We start from the raw sequence: 20,031 nt of genomic DNA, 5'->3' as shown, positions 1-20,031 counted from the left end.
TATAGTTTACTGCGATGCTGAATTCTTTTGTTGCATTTTTGAACTTAATAACTAGCTAGAACAGTAATAACTAGCTGTTACCATTTTGGTATTTTGTATACCAAAAATGGTAAAAACACATTCAAATATCTGTTAAAGTACATCAGGGTGAATTTTAGTATTCCTCCATTGTAGTATTCACTTTCAATCTGCATCATTTTTTAATTGGAAAAATATGTAAAATATGTGAAATAGCTGTAAAAAAATTCTCTATAACACTTACATGCATAAAAAAAATCTGTACAACTGTTTCTCTGTTAATAGTCCACAAAGCCGCCCCCCCACACTTGCTTTTACTACCTTGATTTGGCTATAACGTAGTTGGGATATATATGTTTTTTGTGTTTCGGGATAACAAGGTTGTTTTTTCTAATCTTATTATACAATATGTCTCAAATTAAAAATAAAATTTTAAAGTTGCCCATTTTAAACTGTTTCGTCTTTTTCCAAAAAAAACGGATGGGTCCTTAAAAAATATCAATTGTCTTCTGCCGTTTTTTAAACACCCAACCAGATTGATAAAGAGACACTGTAAATTACAGAACTCAACATGGTTTCTAGACACTGTAACATACGGATTTCAAGTCTCACTCTTGTTAAAAATGCCCCAGCCATCCTGCTCTCTTCTCTGATCCTCTTCAACAGGCCACACCTTTTGTAAAATAGGATCTCTAAGCTTTAATGCAATATTCAATTTGTGGCTTAACCATTGCTTCATATCAGTCATATCTAAAGAGCTAACCACTTACATCTCCTAAACCTTTGTTGTGTATCCCCAAGTTTTATTAACTTTATAGGTTAACAGTGTTTAACCTATATGAAAATAGTAGTAAATGGTGATACTTAAAGGATATACACTAATATTAAATTTAGTATTAGCAACTTGATGCTCACTCTTTGGATGAATGTGAATTTCCACACATCTTTTGTGCAACCATCTGTTTCCAATTTAAATTTATGTTCCCTTGTGTGTTGTTTCATCTGAGAAAGGGTAAAGATGCTATCACCATTTAGTTTGCGTAACATTTTTAAAGTTATCATGCAGGTTTATTAAATAGTCAATAGAGACTGAAATTTATAGAATCCCAATCTTTCTTGGTAAGAATATTATTATTATTTATTATTATTATTATTAGCCATATGGTGCAAGGAAGCCTGAGGCTTATGCTGCACCGGCCAAAAAAAAAAAAAAAAAATTCCCTATTACCCTGAGAGAGAGAGAGAGAGAGAGAGAGAGAGAGAGAGAGAGAGAGAGAGAGAGTAGTAGAAAGGAATCACCAAGAAAGAGAAGAATGATGATATCCAGCTCAGGACCCTGGGTGTGCCAAGCCCATACTCACCAGATGTGAGCCCTGGGGGTAAATCCTTTTGTAGCACGAACTAATCGTTGTTGCTCTTCACTGCAACCTTCCCCCCTGCAACAGATCTATGGAATTTCTGAAATGAGGTTTCTAAACAGTATTCTAGTTGTGGTCTAACCACTACCTTATACAATGGGGATAATCACCTCTTTATCTCAGCTGACAAAATAGTAATAGTAATCGTGGCATGTGATGCAAGAAAGCAAGCGTATGAGCTTATGTAGCATCAGCCAAAAAAAAAAAAAAAAAAAAATCACACAACCATTTCCTCTAAATGTTTGTCCAGTTCCTCCTTAAATTTATTTAACTTCCACAACAACAGATGGAAGTTTGTTCCAGCAATTAACCACCCGCTGGCTAAAGGCAAATTTCTGCACATCTCTTCTACAGCTGTCTTTCCTCAGTTTGAATTTATGCCCACTTATTCCACTTGTTCAGATTAGGTTTGTAATCTGAACAAGTGGAAGAATCCCATAAGAATTCGGCGTGCTCAACCTAATCAAGGCCTTATACACCTCGATCCGATCATCTCGCAGGTGCCTAGTCTCCAGCTGCTGCAATATGCAGAACTTAAGCCTCTCTTGGTAGGAAGATCCCTTCATTCCCCTCACCAATCTTGTTGCCCTTCTCTGTACATGCTGAAGCAAATTGCTAGAGCTCACTCCTGTGCATCAGGCAACACAGTGGCAATCTCCAAGGCATAATGCGCTGGTCCCAAAGGAACTAGTTATTGTTGGTGACTCTGTTGTCTGGCAGATGGGTAATATATTGTGTAAAAAGGATAGATGGAATAGGACTAGGGTATGTCTGCCAGGGGCAAAAGTTGATGATGTTGTGAAGCATATATATCTTTTAAGGGCACAAAAGGTGATATTGTTGTACAATTTGGCATGAATGACATTAAGAGGAGATCTGCAGATTTACTTAACAAGTACTGGTCAATGTTGCAAAAAAGTCATGAGGTAGGGTTAAATTTGAAAGTGTCTGCAATTCTGCCCAGACATGATAGGAGGGAGTACATGATGAGAGCCTTGTCATTCAATTTGGCCCTGGCAGGAATGTGCAAGGCTCATGGGGTAGAATTTTTTTCAGCGTGGTCTGTGCATGTTAACAGGAGCTTGTACAGGGATGGGATACACTTAAATAGAAAGAGTGCATGAATATTTGCTGATGCTATTGAGGTTAGGAGTGTTAGGTGGGTTGGGAAACTGCCAGCTTGGGGGGATTCACAGACTAAAAGGTTAAAAGTAGCCGCAGGCAGAGGTGAAGGTGATCCTTGATACATACTTTGATACCACTGTTTTATTTTCCAACAGTGCTTGTTGGGACCGCACAGTCTGAACACTACGGTTCTGACAGTGGGGAAGATGTCCCACATGTTTTGCAAAATTTATATCGCCTTCCCCATGAATTATTAGCGAGTTGGACTAGGAGGATTGGAAAAGAAGCTTCCTATATCTAAAATAAAGTTATTAATTATGTATAGTTATAATTTGAATGTTTTTATTGATACACCAGTTATGCAGCAATAATGCTACCAAGTTTGCATTATATATATTAGACTATACCATTGGTGTCCAACGTTTTCCTGTACAGGGGACATATTCAAAGTTAGATTTGTTTTGCAGGCTGCACTGAGTGATTTGAGAAAAAAAAAAAAAAAAAAAAACAAGATATGGAAAAAAACATTTTCCATATCTTGTTACATGTAAAAGGAAAGTTTCTGTTTTCATAAAAATAAAAAATGGGATAGCCTGTTTTTTATTTTCAGGCTATATATAAAAAATGCAAATTCCCAACACTTATGTGCACAAATCTATATCAGTAATTTTATTTTTCAGATTTTATTAAAATTATAAATATATGACTTACTTTTGTTTTTAAAAAATGCTTTACTTTTGCTTTTAAATGCACACTTAGAAAATTTACAACCTGAAAACGTTCATTGCTTTTCAATATCAAGGTAAATAAATAAATATAATAATGATACATCAAAAATTGAAATTATTCCAAAAGTTTAGTAAGTGCAATACACAACATTTAATGAGAAAATTTTGGCTGATAATTTACAAAATTTAAAATGCTGTTTTAATTCACTTTCCGCGGGGACTGTATAAAAATTGTTCTTGGGCTTCATCTGGCCTGTGGGCCTTAGGTTGGACACCACATGGCTATACCATTATGCTTGAAAGTTATAATTTAATTATAGTATATAACAAAATTATCCAACTAATGCCAACTGAAGTGATTTGAACTCTAAAGCTACCTATTTAGTAAAGTTAAAAATTTGAATTCCCCTACCACACACACACTCTGTAACTATAAAAATGGCGGCACAATTTGAGTGATATAAAGGTTATACATATATTAAGTAGTAACCTACAAAATCTCTAGCTAAATTAAAAGTTAAAATAATAAACATGACTAGGACTATAAAGCTACTTATAGAGTATGATTTAGTATAACAATTAGATCAATAAAATGGCAAAATTTTTCAAAAACATCTGTTTCTTGGATCGAAAATTTTTTGACTAGGGTGTGGATACTCTCATCCCCAAGATATGTATATATAATAGTGTATATTAGATTTATTTTGTTTTCTTTTTTAGATATTGATGAATGTTTGGAGCCTCATATATCTGCTTGTCCGGAGCACACATTTTGTGCCAACAATATTGGTTCTTACCAGTGTATTGGTAAGTTACAAAGTTTACAAGTTTATAAACTATTTCAGTATATTACATGCAACAGATCTAAAGAGGAATGACAAGCGTTCATTGTACACTGCATGTCTATGTGCACATGAGTGAAACAAGTTAGCTAATGTACATAAGTTCATTTCATTTCAAGCGTGTTAATGAAGAGTAATAATTCATGATTTATAAAAAAAATGAGCAAAAGGCAATGACTTTTATGTATAAATTGAAAGCATTTTGTTGCTACATATCCACCACATTCCCATTAATTTTTCAAATTATGGGGGTGGGGGGGTGACAAACAAACAGTATACTGTGCTTCTGCTAAAATTCATGGGACATTGATAGCTGATGTGATAGTTTTGAAAAAAAATAAAATAAAATAAATAAAATAATAATAACAATAAAAATAATAAATGCCAGATTTCTTGTTCTGATTTTATTGGAATTTGGGACTGCTGAATAAATTGGTTCAAACAAGCCAAATATAAAATGAAATTTTATATTTGGAAATTCATCCACTTTCATGAAAATTCATCCACTGAGAGTCAAATTATTTTATATGGATAGATGCACAAATAAATAACAATCGCTATTGGTCTGATTCCAGTGAAATTTGGGATTATTGTACAGTTCTCTCTCCAGCAGAGATAGCTCTAAAATTTCATGAAAATCCATTCACTGGAAGTAGTATTATTACATGCAGTTGGATGGACAAAGAAATAATAAATTGCCGGATTTCTATTATCTTGATTTTAATGAAATTTGGGGTTGCCAGACAAATTTTACAAAAAAGAGCTAAACATAAAATTTTTTGAAAATTCATCTATTAAAAACTTGACTCTTAATGGATGGACAGACATGGTGAAGAAAATGAGTGCATTATGCATATATGCTAACACCCCTAAAAAGTCTGAAATGATGTGCCATTACAGCTTCCAGAGATAAGTAAAACAAAAACCCATTAACCCTGCAGTGGTGTAGTGCCACCATGTTTATAACTAATTATTATGAACATGATGGCACTACACCTGACAAGATTAATTTTATTTTTTAATTCGTGAAAATGTTTATGGGTATTTGGAATTCTGCTTTTTGTTTTTTGTACCTTTGTTTTCAAAAAGAAACAAAAAATTAATTCTGTTGAAAAAAAATTTTATAGGCATAAAATATAAAGATGAAGCTGTTAACCCCTTCCATTTTCCAGTTTCAAAAACTGTTAAATATGTAAAAGTTAAAACATGCATATTTGCATATATTTCTGCTTATGCAGATATTAGATGCTGTTATTCACCTCCAGTTTCAAATTTTTACATCATGGAACATCTTCATGAAGTGCGAAAATTTATTTCAAATTTCACATGCTGTGAAGCACATGAAATTTGAACATTACATATGTTTCTAACGCTCTATCCTGAGTGATTAACTTTTTTAATGTATCTATATTTATTATTCAAAAATAATAACATGTTTAAAAAATAACTAGCTTATGACTGTTAGAACCATTAATAATCATTAGATCACATGGGAGAGTTTTATAACTTGAACTAGAAAAAAATGCATAATTCCAAGCTTTGTAGCGTTATTATGAGTCTGAGTCCCATACTAGCATTACTACAAATTAAAAATAGAACAAATGTCGTGGGGCTGCACTCTGGGTGCATCACTCAGTAACTCTGAGAAAATGATAAACAGAAATTCAAAAACCATACCAAGTAAAAATTTGTCTATATAGGAAGGTACAGAAAATTATAGATTTTTACCTTCAACTAACAGTTAATGTGAGCTCATTATTTTCAATTTACACCTTATGGGTGTAGCACTGACACTGCAGGGTTAAAAATATTAACAGTCAGTAATGCCAGAAGGATCATGAGATGACACAACCTATCGCCTAGTTTTCTGACTAGTAGTTACGTTATAATACAAAAAGTGTTAAGCTGCAAAGTGGCATAGTACTATGTAGATTCTGCGTGTGAAATTAATGATATTGTATTTAATATGCAACTTGAAGTTAGTTAATTGTATGGAAATGAAATTTTTATTGTGTAAAACCTGAATGAATCATGTCATTGGTTTAATAAATCCTGATAGTTTCTGTTGTGATTGTGGTATGTAATTGAACAAAACAAAAAGAATAATTTCTTTTATGATCACGAATTGTATTTTGACTGCAAAATAAGAAATAAAGATTCAGCCTTGCATAACTGTTGCAAAACTTTTGTGGATGGTTGAATGAAAAAATTGTTCGTCACTTGCAGTGACAATAGACCATTTTGAGGATGGCTACTAATATTTAACCAAGTCTGTTGGGGTTTCATCTAAAAGTAAGTTGAACATTTGATAAGTGAATCTACTTCCAGGTTATGGCTAGTAATTCATTCTAATGACATACCCATCCCTAAGCCAAGCCTCCTCTTTACATGGACTTTAGATGGTCCTTGAGGTTGTCACAGACATTCTCTCAGATATTTAACCCCAGGGGCTCACATCTGGTGAGTATGGGCTTGGCACACCCAGAGTCCTGAGCTGGATACCATCATTCTTCTCTTCTTGGTGATTCCCTTCTACTCTCTCTCTCTCTCTCTCTCTCTCTCTCTCTCTCTCTCTCTCTCTCTCTCTCTCTCTCTGGGTAACTTGGAAATTTTTTTTTTTAGCTGGTGCAGCATAAGCCTCGGCTTCCTTGCGCTATATGGCTATTAATAATAATAATAATAATAATAATATGCCAGACAAGCTGTACTTGCTACCTTTGAGTCTAAAACGCTGATGGAACTGATATTCGGGTGACACTCAAGTCAAGTGGACCCAATTTCGGCGAAGTCCGGACGGTCTGTGACATCCAAATCCTCTGCTTGCACCTTCACGATGGTGGGACTGTTAGTAATCCTGGGTATAACCTCCATGCACAAGTACATGGTGGGTGACCATCCAGGTGTGAACCAATGTAAGCAGGGGTCAAGGTGTGTCGCCCAAACCACATGGAGGAATGCCGCCCCTCTGTGTTACCAGGCAGTACTAGGTGGTAGATGACTCATCAACCGGTGCAATACCACCACTTTGCTTATTGGTTGGAGGCTTGAAGTGGTGGAACCCATGTTTAGTCTCTAGAGCTAAGTTCCGGTCAACTCTTCCCCATCCCTTCCATCATGCAGTATGATTGATGACTTTTCAGGATATGATGAACATCGTGGTAAGATCCAATATTCCTTACATTTCGAGGGTACAGCTCTAAAACGGTGTTCACAGGCCGGCCGCTAGTTAGTACACTGGACCGAACCTATTGGTAACTCTCTAGGAGGCTTCCAGATCAGATAGTGTATAATCTTGCTACCTCTACTCTGCCAGATAATGACTGGAGGGAGTCCGAGTAGTGTGTATGCGGGGAGCGTTGTCGAGGCCACATTATGTCAAGGATCTGGGAATATTCTGACCATGTGTACGACATATCCAAAAATTTCATTACTTCATACAGCATGTCCCACCCACTTTTTCTTACTATTGAATACACCATGAATTGTCAAACTAATAGAGCAAGCTTATCTACGAAAAGATCTAAACCTCCAAAGCACTTCCTAATTCATTTCACAAATATACGTGGTCTCAATTCTAATCTCAACGATGTCCATTTCCACTTACAGTCAGGCGCCTCCGTAGCCAGGTGGGAAGGAGCAGCAGTGCATAGCACAGGCTTCTTGATTAGACCGGGGTTCGAGCCCGTCACCACCAAATACGGAGGATGTGGAAAGGTCAGGGAATGACCACCGCATATCCTGGAGCAATATGGCCTTAGTTGCTAATGCTCCTAAAAACCAAATAACTAACTAATGATTTTTTTGATTGATTTTTGGTAGTTGTTGGCGCATCGGCTTCTGTGGCCATATTGCACCTCCCAAGGTTTTTGCAGTACTTTGATCCAAGCCCGAGGCGGGAATCGAACCCGCGACCTTTGGGTTGCCGGGCAGGTACTTTACCCACTCGGCTAGCCCGGTCGGCAATAACTAACTAACCACTTGCAGTCTGCCAGACCCCATGTACTTTTTCTCACAGAATCTCAGTTATTGGTTGATTCAAATACTGCTCATCTCAGATGCCCATATTATTTGCTGAATGATTCTTTTTGCTTCAAAGGTGGTACTTGTGCATATGTCCGTTCTGATATTCCCTGTCAGAGACTTGGCAATTTGGAATCTCCTCTCTTTGATCTTCTCTGGCTTAAAATCTCTCTATCTCATTGTGTCAAATGCATCTGTTGTCTCTACTGTTCTCCCAACTCCACTAATTACTTGGAGCTCTTTGACTTCCTCTCTTTGCAACTTGACTTTCTCCAGTCCAAATTTCCTAACAGTGAGGTAATTTTCCTTGGTGATTTTAATGTTCACAACTCTAGCTGGCTTCCGTTTTCTAGTCACACCGACCCAGCTGGTCGAGATGCTGAAGCTTTTGCAATTACTAATGATCTTGCACAGATTTTTCATTTACCTACACGAATACCGGACAATCCTAATCATACAGCCAATACGCTTGATCTTTTTCTCACAAACAACCCTTCTAAGTACACGGTCGAAGTGAGAGGTCCTTTAGGCACTTCAGATCACAACTTGTTGATTATCTCTTCTCCAATGGAACCTTTATGTCATTGGCTATTCCCAACCTCATGTTGTTTGGCATTACAAGAATGCAAAATGGGATGACCTGCGAGACTTCTTTTCTTCTTTTCCTTGGTTGGATTACTGTTTAAAATGTTCTGATGTCAACGTTTGCTCAGATCGTGTCAGTGAAATTATTCTTGCAGGAATGGAATCCTTTATCCCACACTCCATGTTAAAATCTCGTCCTTTATCTAAACCTTGATTTTCCAATAAATGTGCTAAGGCTGTTCTAGAGAAGAATGTTGCATATTTTAATTGGCTTGTTTCTAATTCTTCAGTTTCATTTTCTGCCTACACCAAAGTTCGCAACAATTGTAAAGAAGTTATTAACCAGTCCAAACTAGAGTTTGAACAGGCTAAGAGTAGAAAACTTGCTTCTTGCCCTAATGGTAGCCGAGCATTCTGGTCTCTTGCCAAAGCTATTGGCCACAACTTTTGCCCATCTCTGCTCCCACCTCTGTCCAAACCAGATGATTCTGTTGTCACTTCAGCCAAGGAGAAAGCTGACCTCCTAGCATCCCATTTTTCTTTCAACTCATGCATTAATGATCTTGGTGAAACACCTCCTACTATTCCCAGCACACTCCATTCAATGCCTCCTGTGGTCTTCCATTAAAAGGATGTCAGAAGGATTTTGACGAATCTTGATGCTAAGAAAGCTCCAGGTCCTGATGGTATTTCTCCACTTGTTCTCAAAACCTGTGCTGTTGAACTTACTCCTATTCTTTGCTGCCTTTTTTCACTTTCTTATTCCAAAGGTGTTTTTCCTTCTGCGTGGAAATTTGCTCATATCCAGCCAGTTCCTAAAAAGGGTGGCAAATCCCTCCCATCCAATTATCGTCCCATTGCAATTACTTCTACTCTTTCTAAAGTAATGGAGAAATCAATTAACCGCCAAATTTTAAACTACCTAGAAACCTTCCGTCTGATCAACTATCGCCAGTATGGATTCCGTCAGTGTCGATCCACTGGTGATATTCTGGCTTATGTTACCCATTTATGGATTAATTCAATGGAAAGGTTCGGTGAAACACAAGTAGTTGCTCTTGACATCTCAAAGGCTTTCGATCATGTTTGGCATAAAGGTCTTCTAAACAAGCTTCCATCTTATGGTTTGCCAACTGTTTTTAGTAATTGGTTATCCAGTTTTCTCTCTGATCGCCCACTGAATGTGATGGTAGATGGCTCTCTGTCTTCTAACTTTTCCACTAATGCTGGTGTCCCTCAAGGTCCAGTTCTTTTCCCCACTCTTTTCCTCTTGTATATTAATGACCTTCTTCCATTAACTGGAAATCCTATCCATAGTTTTGCCGATGATAGCACATTGCATTCCACTTTCCATTTTGAGAAACCTTGTCCTGCTCAATCAGCTTCAACTTCTCGAAAATCTGCTAACAATTCCTTAAATGCCGATCTTCAGGTAATTCTCCAGTGGGGTAAAGACAACTTAGTTGATTTCAACCCTTCTAAAACTCAGTCTTGTCTTATATCTCGCAAAAAGGATTCTTCTGCTCCTATGCTTATCTTTAGTGACACTCTGATTTCTAGGCAAAATGATATATCCCTTTTGGGGATTACCCTGACTTCTAATCTCTCTTGGCACAAGCACATTACAAATATTGCTTCTTCTTCTGCATCTAAAAATCTTGGTTTTCTCTTTCGCTCTAGGCGTTACTTTTCTTCCAAACAGCTGCTCACTCTGTATAAATTGCAAATTCGCCCTGCCATGGAATATTGTTCCCACATCTGGGGGTGGTGCCCCCAAAACCTCTCTCAGGCTTCTTGATTCCATTCAGAAGAGGGCAGTTAGGTTAATTAATGATTCAACTCTAACAGTCTCTCTCCACTCGCTTTCTCATAGACGTACTGTTTCTGCTGCATGTCTCTTCTACAGATACTTCCATGGGCACTGTTCTTCTGAATTAGCGTCTATAATTCCTGCTCTCTCTTTCAAAACAGTCCGAACACGTGTCGCCACCAGCCAACATCCATTTACTGTCCAACTTCAAACTCACAGAACCAACTTTTCATCTTCCTCGTTTATTCATTCAACTGCTGTTTTCTGGAACAACCTTCCTTCATACGTATTTCCTGAAAATTACAGTCTACAGAAGTTCAAGTCCAATGTCAACAAATATCTTCTTTCGTCTTCTTAACCTCCAACCCAAGCACAGTACTAAGTACTATAGATTCTAACACCTCTTGTGTTTGGGGTTTACATAAAAAAAAAAAAAAAAAAAAAGATGAGGATACATGTTATCTTGGCATTAACAAGTAGAAGTGTGCAAAAAAGGACAAAGTATATATGCTTAACTTATTTATACATTATTACTTTTTAAATTATGTTACTACTTGGGAGCATCAATAATATATATATATATGTACCAATCAAAGATAGTTAAACTCATTTGGTTACTCAAGTGGAACTAAATGAACTTTCTAAATGAATCTTTCTAAGAGTCAAGCTGAACTCTAGGGTTTCAGATTACAGGGATTGAACCTACTTGCATAGCACACAACTTCATATACCTGAATATTGCAGCCACAAAAAGGATTTAATAATTAGTATTACTAATGGCTTAATGATACAGCATCAGCCATAGAAAAAAAAAATGATTTCATTTTAGTAGTATCATTACCGGTGAAAAAATGATGCTAGCAATCAAGTTATACATTATCAAAAAAAAAAAAAAAACCCCACCTTAACCATTCTATTTGCCTATCTCTTTTAATAATTTGTCCAATCCTTTAGGTTTATTCAAACTAGCCACTTAGCATTACTAGAGGCATTTGATGCAAGAAAGCAAGCTTATGCAGCATCAGCCAAAAAAAAATAATAATAATAATAAATAAATAAATAAAAAATAACCACTTCCACTTCACCCCTCTGTTCGTTCGAAATACCTGTCCAGCTGAGCCTTAAACTTATTTAGGCTATCAACTTCCACGACAAGGGATGGAAGTCTGTTCCACCAACCAACCACCCGCTGGCTAAAGGGAAATTTCCTCACGTCTATCCTACATCTGTCCTTTCTCAATTTGAATTTATGCCCTCTCGGGTGATTATTCTGAGCAAGAGGAAGAACTCCATCAGCATTGAGCATGCTCAAACCATTCAAGGCTTTATACACCTCTATCAGATCACCTCGCTGGTGCCTAGTCTCCAGACACTGTAATTTGCAAAACTTAAGCATTTCTTCGTAAGAGCACCCCTTTGTTCCATTCACTAATCTTGTTGCCCTTCTCTGTACTCGTTCCAGCATCTCTACATCCTTCTTGAAATGAGGCCTGCAGACCTCTATACAGTACTCTAGGTGTGGCCTGACCATTGCCTTATACAAGGGAATAATCACCTCCTTATCCCTGATAGAAAAATTCCTATATATCATCAACAGTACACCATGAGCTACTCTTGCAGCCCGTCTGCATTGCTCAGAAAACCCAGGTCCCTTTCATTCTCTACCACTGTCAGTGTAGTACCACAGAGTTGATACGTTGCTCTGGGGTTGCTGTTTCCCATATGTAGTACTTTACATTTGTCAATGTTAAACTTCATTTACTACCTCTCAGCACATCTGCTAAACCTACCAAGTGATGCACACCCGATTCGAGCCTCAAAACAGAAAAACCAAGCCCAAACTACTCTGGTTAAAAAGGACATTGTTTTATTAGGAGACTCCATTGTCAGGGAAACAGGGAATATTTTTTGTAATAAAGATAGGTGGAGCAGAACCAGGGTATGTCTGCCGGGAGCAACTATTGATGATGTCACCAACAGATTGTCAGATTTTAAAGGGGGTAAAGAAAATATTATTATTCATGTGGGGACAAATGATATTAAACGTACACGATCTGACGATTTGTTGGAAAAATACAGGACCATGCTGAGGAAATGTCGCGAGCTAGGCCATAATGTCTATGTGTCTGCAATTCTGCCCAGACACGATAGGAGGGATTATATGTTAAGAGCCTTGTGGATTAACTCAAGACTTGAAGGAATCTGCAAGGCTTTAGGGGGTAAATTTCTATCAGCATGGCCCACACTTGTAGGTAGAAGGAATTTGTTTTGTAGAGACGGGATACACTTAAACAAAGGTGGTGCAAAAGTTTTTGCCAGTATTATTGAGGATACCTTAAAGGTTCAGGGAAACTGCTAGTTAGGGGGGGGGTGTGGGTAATACTGACACGCGTTTATCTGATAATATTGGTCAATGTAACTCTTGCACATACCTTAAGAGTTCTTATCTGTTACCCCAACTGGACGTATTATCTAGATGTTCTGGGGGCAAAGACGTTTCACGTGAGCGGGTAGCTAATATCAGGGAAGAGAGCCTAAAAAACTTCAAGGGTTGTGTTAGGGTTGTTAAATATACAAAAACAGTAAATCTTAATTGTTTATACAGTAGTTAGAAGTTAGAAGTGTCGTCGATAAAATGAGCGAATTCGAACTGCTGGTTAAAACAAGTAACGCGGACATAATAGGGCTTACAGAGACGTGGTGCCACCCGGAAATTGGGGATCATGAGTTTCAGTACGGCTTGTATAATGTATTTAGGAAGGATAGGTTAGATAGAAGGGGTGGTGGGGTAATGCTTCTTATCAGAAGCAGCCTGAGTGCGACGATACCTTTCCCGGATTCAGACATTTCACATGCTAGTATATAGTCTGTATGGTGTGAGATAGTTGGAAACAAAGGTATAATGCGAGTAGGAGTAATCTACAGACCAGGTGATTGTGAAGATTATGACAAAAGCCTCTACATGCAAATGGAATGGGCAAGTAAGCGTCAATGCCTTATTATGGGTGATTTCAATTTGCCTCTAATTGATTGGAGTAAATAGGAATGAAACTCGACATGGGGAACAAAATTTTTAAATCAACTAGATGACTGTTATTTGTATCAACATGTCAGGGAAAGTACTAGAGAAAAGAATATCCTAGACCTCATCATCACACATGAATCAGATGACATAACAGGGCTGACAGTAGAGGAACCAGTAGCAGGAAGTGATCACGGAGTTCTACGGTGGATGATGACGAGAGAGGTAGCAGAAATAAAAGGCAAAGGAATGGGTTTTAATTTCAGAAAAGGAAATTACGATGCCTTAAGGTACTACATGGCCTCTATTAACTGGGTAGATATCGCGCAGAGAATGAATACAATTGAACTGTGGTACGCTTTTAAAACATTAATCACAGATGCCTTGAATGCGTATATACCATTAAAAAAATACTCCACGAGAAGGGTTCCAAGTTGGATGAATAGTGAAGTTGTCGCATTACTTGAGCAGAAAAAGGTGGCATGGAAAGGTTACAGAGCAATAAAAAGTACTGAAGCCTATAACAGCTACAAGGTGATGTGTAATAGAGCCACAGAAAAGGTTCGACAGGCAAAGGCAGTTTATGAGAAATCACTAGCAAACAGAGCAAAGAGGGGGGATAAAGAATTCTTCACATATATAAATGCCAAGAAGAGCAGGACAAACCAGATCGGACCTTTACGTAAGGGAAAGGGGATAGTAATAAATACACCAGCTGCCGTTGCAGATGAACTCAACAGTTATTTAACATCGATATTTACAAATGAAAAGCCTTTTGTGGCAATGGGAAATTGTGGGAGTGAAGTTAAAAAATATGTAATTAATGATATTGAAATTTCGCAAGATTATTTAATGAAAAAACTTTCGAGCCTACAGACCAGTAAGGCTCCTGGAGTTGATGGAATATACCCTATAATCTTAAGAGAGGCGGCAAGCGAGTGCATTGAACCATTGAGGCTAATTATGCGAGCATCACTAGACTCTGGGGAGATTCCCTTGGATTGGAAAAGTGCAAATGTATCTCCCATACATAAGGGTGGCTCTAAAAGTGAAGTTGGAAATTATCGACCTGTCAGTCTGACTTCAGTAGTAGGGAAAATCATGGAGGCAATGATCAAGGGTGGAATTCAGGATCATTTGGATCGAATTGAAATTCTCAAGGATACTCAGCATGGGTTTGTAAAGGGAAAATCATGTTTAACAAATCTGGTTCGCTATTTCGAAAGGGTCACTCACGAGCTGGATTTAGGGAATAATTTTGACATTTTTTATTTAGATTTCAGCAAAGCTTTTGACTCAGTCCCACATGATCGGTTGCTTTATAAGCTGGAACAGGTTGGAATCACTGGGAAAATCCTTAGATGGATAGAAGGATGGCTTCAGGGCAGGAGGTAGAGGGTTGTGATAAATGGCTATTCCTCAGATTGGGTTGATGTAAGAAGTGGGTTCCCCAAGGATCAGTATTAGGACCACTGTTGTTTTTAATTTTCATAAACGACATTGACGAAGGGATAGAGGGCGTGATGTCTAAATTTGCAGATGATGTTAAAATTGGTAGAGTAGTTAATGATCACTGTCAAGCTGAGCTTCTTCAGAGAGACCTAGATAGACTTCAGGAATGGTCAGAAAAATGGCAGCTGTGCTTTAATAGAACGAAGTATAAGGTATTACACCTGGGAAACAGTAATCCCAAAAAAACTTATTCGCTTGGTGGAGTTCAACTAAACCCAGTACTGGAGGAAAGGGACTTGGGTGTTACGATACGGTCAGACATGAAATTCTCTGAGCATTGTAAACAGTTTGCAAGGAAGGCCCATGGTGTCCCATCGATGATCTATGGAACTTTTGCAAGTAGAGATAGGGACGTGATAATCCCATTATATAAGGCTTATGTTAGACCACACTTGGAATACTGTGTTCAAGTATGGAGACCGCACCTAAAGAAAGACATCGAGCTTCTTGAAAGGGTGCAAAGAAGGGTAACTCGCCTGGTGAGATCGGCAAAAGGGCGTCCTTATGAAGAAAGACTTCGAATATGTGGGTTGCAGAGTTTGGAAACTAGACACCTTAGAGGAGATTTGATTGAGGTCTTTAAGGCTCTGAGAGGCATCAGTAAAATGAATGAGGACAAAATTTTCAAGATTATAAATGATGCTAGAACTAGGGGACATAAATTCAAGTTACGGGGGGAAATGTTTAGATTGGACTGGAGGAAGTTTTATTTTAGCCAGTGAGTTATAAATTACTGGAATAAGTTGCCTTCATGGGTGGTAGAGGCCGACAGTTTGGGGAAATTCATAGGTCATCTGGATAGTACTTTCAGGTAAGGGAAGCGCATAGGATGATAGGTTTAATTTCCTTTTTATTTTATTTTATTTATTAATTATTATTATTTAGTTATTTATTTTATTTATTTATTTATTTATTTTATTTATTTATTTATTTATTTATTTTTATTTTTTTTGTTTTTATCATTGTTTTGTTCGGATTTTTTTTCATAAGCCATAGGCTTTCTTGCATCATGCGGCCGTTACTAATACTAATACTAATACTGTTTCCCATATGTAGTACTTTACATTTTTCAATGTTCAACTTCATTTACCACCTCTCAGCCCATCTGCTCAACCTTTCCAGATCCTGTTGCAGTAGCATAGTGTCAGTAGTGTCCTTGACAACCCTGCCAACCTTCGTATCGTCTGCAAACTTGGATATTAAGCTTGATATACCATCATCAATATCATTTATAAATACAGAAAACAATAATGGACCCAATACTGAACCCTGACTGACTCCACTAATAACATTAGTCCACAATGAGCAGTGTCCATTGATTACCACTCTCTGTCTTCTCCCCCTCAACCACCTCTTTATCCATAGCAGCAATTTGCCTCCAATGCCACACTGCTCCAATTTGTGCAGCAGTCTTCCATGTGCAACAGTATCAAAAGCCTTTCTAAGATCCAAGTATATAATATCAAAGTTATTCCCTGCATCCAGTTGTTTTGTGACTGCATCATAGTATCCAATCAAATTGGCCAGGCAAGACTTCCCCTTAACAAAACCATGCTGTGTCTGAGCTATAACTGAAGTCTTGTCTAGATGATCCTGCAGTGCTTCTTTAACCAGTGCCTCCATTAATTTTCCGGGAACAGAAGTTAAACTAACAGGTCTATAATTACTTGTGTCGCCCTTTGATCCTCCTTTGTGAATTGGGGTCACATTTGCACATCTCCAGTCCATGGGTAGTATCCCCTGAGTCCAAGGAAGCTCTCATAATTATGGCTACGGGTTTGCTTACTTCCTTTGCTGCCTCCTTTAATATAACTGGATAGATCCCATCCACCCCAGGTGCCTTTCTTGTATTTATCTTCAACAATTTCTGCTCCACTTTACTCTCAGTTATTACAAGATTCTCTAGCTTACTGCCAGAGTTGAATACACCTCTGGCATTCCCCTCGCTGAATAACTCCTCATGTGTGAATGTCGATGCAAAATATTCATTTAGTTTGTTAGCTACCTGAGCAGGATCATCAACAGTTGGCACCTCCGTAGCCAGGTGGGAAGGAGCAGCAGAGCGTAGCGCACTTCTTGCTTTGACCGGGGTTCGAGCCCCTCACCACCAAATACGGAAAGGTCAGGGAACGACCACCGGATATTTCCGGAGCAATATAGCCTTAGTTGCTAATGCTCCTAAAAACCAAATAACAAACAACAATCATCAACAGTTGAACCATTGATATCAAGTGGACCAATCTGATTCATCCCCTTCCTTCCCATTTTACATAAGTAAAGAACTCTTTGCTGTTTTTCTTTTCATCCCTTGCCAAAGATTTCTCGTAATCTGCCTTCGCCTGCCTAACCTGCTTTGTAACTTGGTTTCAGATCAACTTGTATCTATCATAGGCTTCTGTGTCACGTGTTAATTTGATGTATCCCATGCAATTTTCTTCTCTGCCATATGTCTCATTAGTTCATCTGACATCCACTTAAGCCGACCGGACTAGCCGAGTGGGTAAAGTACCTGCCCGGCAACCCAAAGGTCGCGGGTTCGATTCCCGCCTCGGGCTTGGATCAAAGTACTGCAAAAACCTTGGGAGGTGCAATATGGCCACAGAAGCCGATGCGCCAACAACTACCAAATCAAAAAAAAAAGACATCCACTTAGGCCTAAACCTTTAACAATATTTCTTAGTTGGTATGTAAAGCCTAGTAGCTTCCAAGATAAGTTCTTTGAATGCTTCCCATTTTGAATTTGCTGTTGGTAACATCATCAGTTGGTCCCACTGTATAGAATTTAAATACTTTCTCAGTCCATCGTAGTCGCCTTTACGAAAGATTCCTTTACCCCTAATGGTAGTTACCTCTTTCAGTAAATCCCACTTCAGCACACTGTGATCACTGCCACCTAGTAGTTCATTTACCTGCAGATTCTTAATGCATGAAGAATCACTACTGATAATCAAATCAAGAGTATTACTACCTCTACTTGCCTCCCGAACATGCTGATGTAGAAAACAATCATCCAATAAATCCACAAAAGCCTTGCTAGTGTGTGAGTGACCAGCCCCCAAATTCCAGTCAATATCTGGGAAATTAAAATCTCCCATTATAAGACACTCTGATTTACTGGCCCACTCTATTTCCCTGTACAGTTTCTTATTATACTCATCAGAGTCATTAGGCCTATAGCACACTCCTACTCTCAATTTTGATCTCCCAATGCTTATGTCTCACCAAACTGACTCGACACTGCACTGTCCAGCAATGTCAACTGGCTTCACTTCCTTGGATTTTATGTATTTCTTAACTAATAGCATAACTCGTCCTCCCTTCCTATCCTGTCTATCCTTTCTGTAGATATTGTACTCCCCAAATTCCAGTTCTGCATTCCTTATATCTGTGTGACACCACGTCTCTGAAATCCCCACAATATCTGCCTTTGATGTTTTGTGCAATACCTCAAATTCATCAAATTTATTTACTAAACTCCTAGCATTGGTGTACACGCAAGTATACATGCATGTGTTCTTTTTCTTGGCTACCCTAACACAACCCATGTGTTTATTTGTACCCCAATGATTCCCAGCAGTCCCTGAAATATCCTGCATCTTATTTTCCAGGCTGCGGCTCATTCCAATAGAAGCAGTGCAAGAATCACTTTCGCCTCTGCCAGTGGCTACTGTTAATTTATTAGTCCTTGTATCCCCCCAATCTAGCAGTTTTCCGACCCACCTAACACTGCCTCGATAGCATCAGCAAATATTCTTACACTCTTTCTATTTAAGTGTTACCCATCCCTGTAGAAGCAGTCTCTCCTGTTAACAAGTACAGACCAGGCTGAAAAAAATTCTGCCCTCTTGAGCCTTGCACAATTTTTCCAGGGCCGAATTGATCGACAGGGCTCTCATCATATACTCCCTCCTATCGTGTCTGGGCAGAATTGCAGACACTTTCAAATTCAACCCTAATTCACGGCTTTTTTCAACAGTGACCTGTACTTGTTAAGTAATTCCGCCGGTCTCCTACTCTTAATATCATTAGTGCCAACGTGTACAACTATATCACCTTTTGTGCCCTTAAAAGATGATATCTGCTCTACAACGTCATCAACCTTTGCCCCTGGCAGACATACCCTGGTCCCGTTCCACTTATACTTTTTTTTGTAACTATTGGCTACAACTTTTGCCACTGTGTACTCCCACCTCTGTTAAAACCTGGTGGTTCTCTTTTCACCTCAGCTAAAGATAAAGCCAACTAGTTCATTTAACAGTAACTCCTAAATTATCTTTAAACCTTTCATTTGATCAATAATTTCTAATATGGATTCCATCAGTGTAGATCCTCTGGTGAAATTCAAACAGTCGCCAATCTATAAAATGGAAGCTTATTTAGAAGACCTTTATGCCAAACACAATGAAAAGCCTTTGAAATGTGTTTGGCATCAAGGTCTTCTAAATAAGCTTCCATCTTATGGATTGCTGACTGTTTTTTGTAATTGGGTATCCAGTTTTCTCTCTGACCACTCATTGTGAGTGATGGTAGATTGCTCTCTGTTTTCTAACTTTTCCACTAATGCTGGTGTTCCCCAAGGTATATACCTTCTTCCATTGACTGGAAATCCTATCCATACTTTTCCTGATGATAGCACATTGTATTCCACCTTCCATTTTGAGAAAAATTGCTCTGCACAAACAGCTTATACTTCTCAAATATCCATTACCATTTCTTTAAATGCCAATCTACAGATAATTCTGCAGGGGCAAAGATAACTTAGTTAATTTCAATCTCTCTTAAACTCAGTCCTGTCTTATATCTTTTGGAGTCTGCTGACGAGGCTACTAGAGATGGTCGTGTTCCAAGCCGCTAAGTGGATTTTTCTTATTTATTGATTTGAAATTATTGTTTTTCTAAAACTTTTGATTTAAATTTAGTAGTATAACATTATTTTGTGATTTTCTGATTA

The 20,031-nt window shown here is 38.1% G+C and overlaps 1 protein-coding gene across 2 annotated transcripts in view; it reads left to right on the top strand.

The window, feature by feature from the left end:
• Positions 1–20,031, top strand: part of LOC150076526 (cysteine-rich with EGF-like domain protein 2) — a 250,244-nt gene that overhangs the window by 197,475 nt on the left and 32,738 nt on the right. For both annotated transcript variants that reach the window (XM_090387978.1, XM_090387979.1), the window contains exon 8: positions 4,010–4,096. In XM_090387978.1, the coding sequence (XP_090244104.1) occupies positions 4,010–4,096 (87 nt within the window). The remainder of the gene's footprint in view (positions 1–4,009; positions 4,097–20,031) is intronic.

Source organism: Mastigoproctus giganteus, chromosome 13, assembly GCF_048544385.1.
Source record: "Mastigoproctus giganteus isolate SK-2022 chromosome 13, ASM4854438v1, whole genome shotgun sequence".
NCBI classification, from domain to species: domain Eukaryota; kingdom Metazoa; phylum Arthropoda; class Arachnida; order Uropygi; family Thelyphonidae; genus Mastigoproctus; species Mastigoproctus giganteus.
The sequence above is the reverse complement of the archived record's forward strand: the minus strand, read 5'-3'. Positions and strand labels throughout refer to the sequence as shown.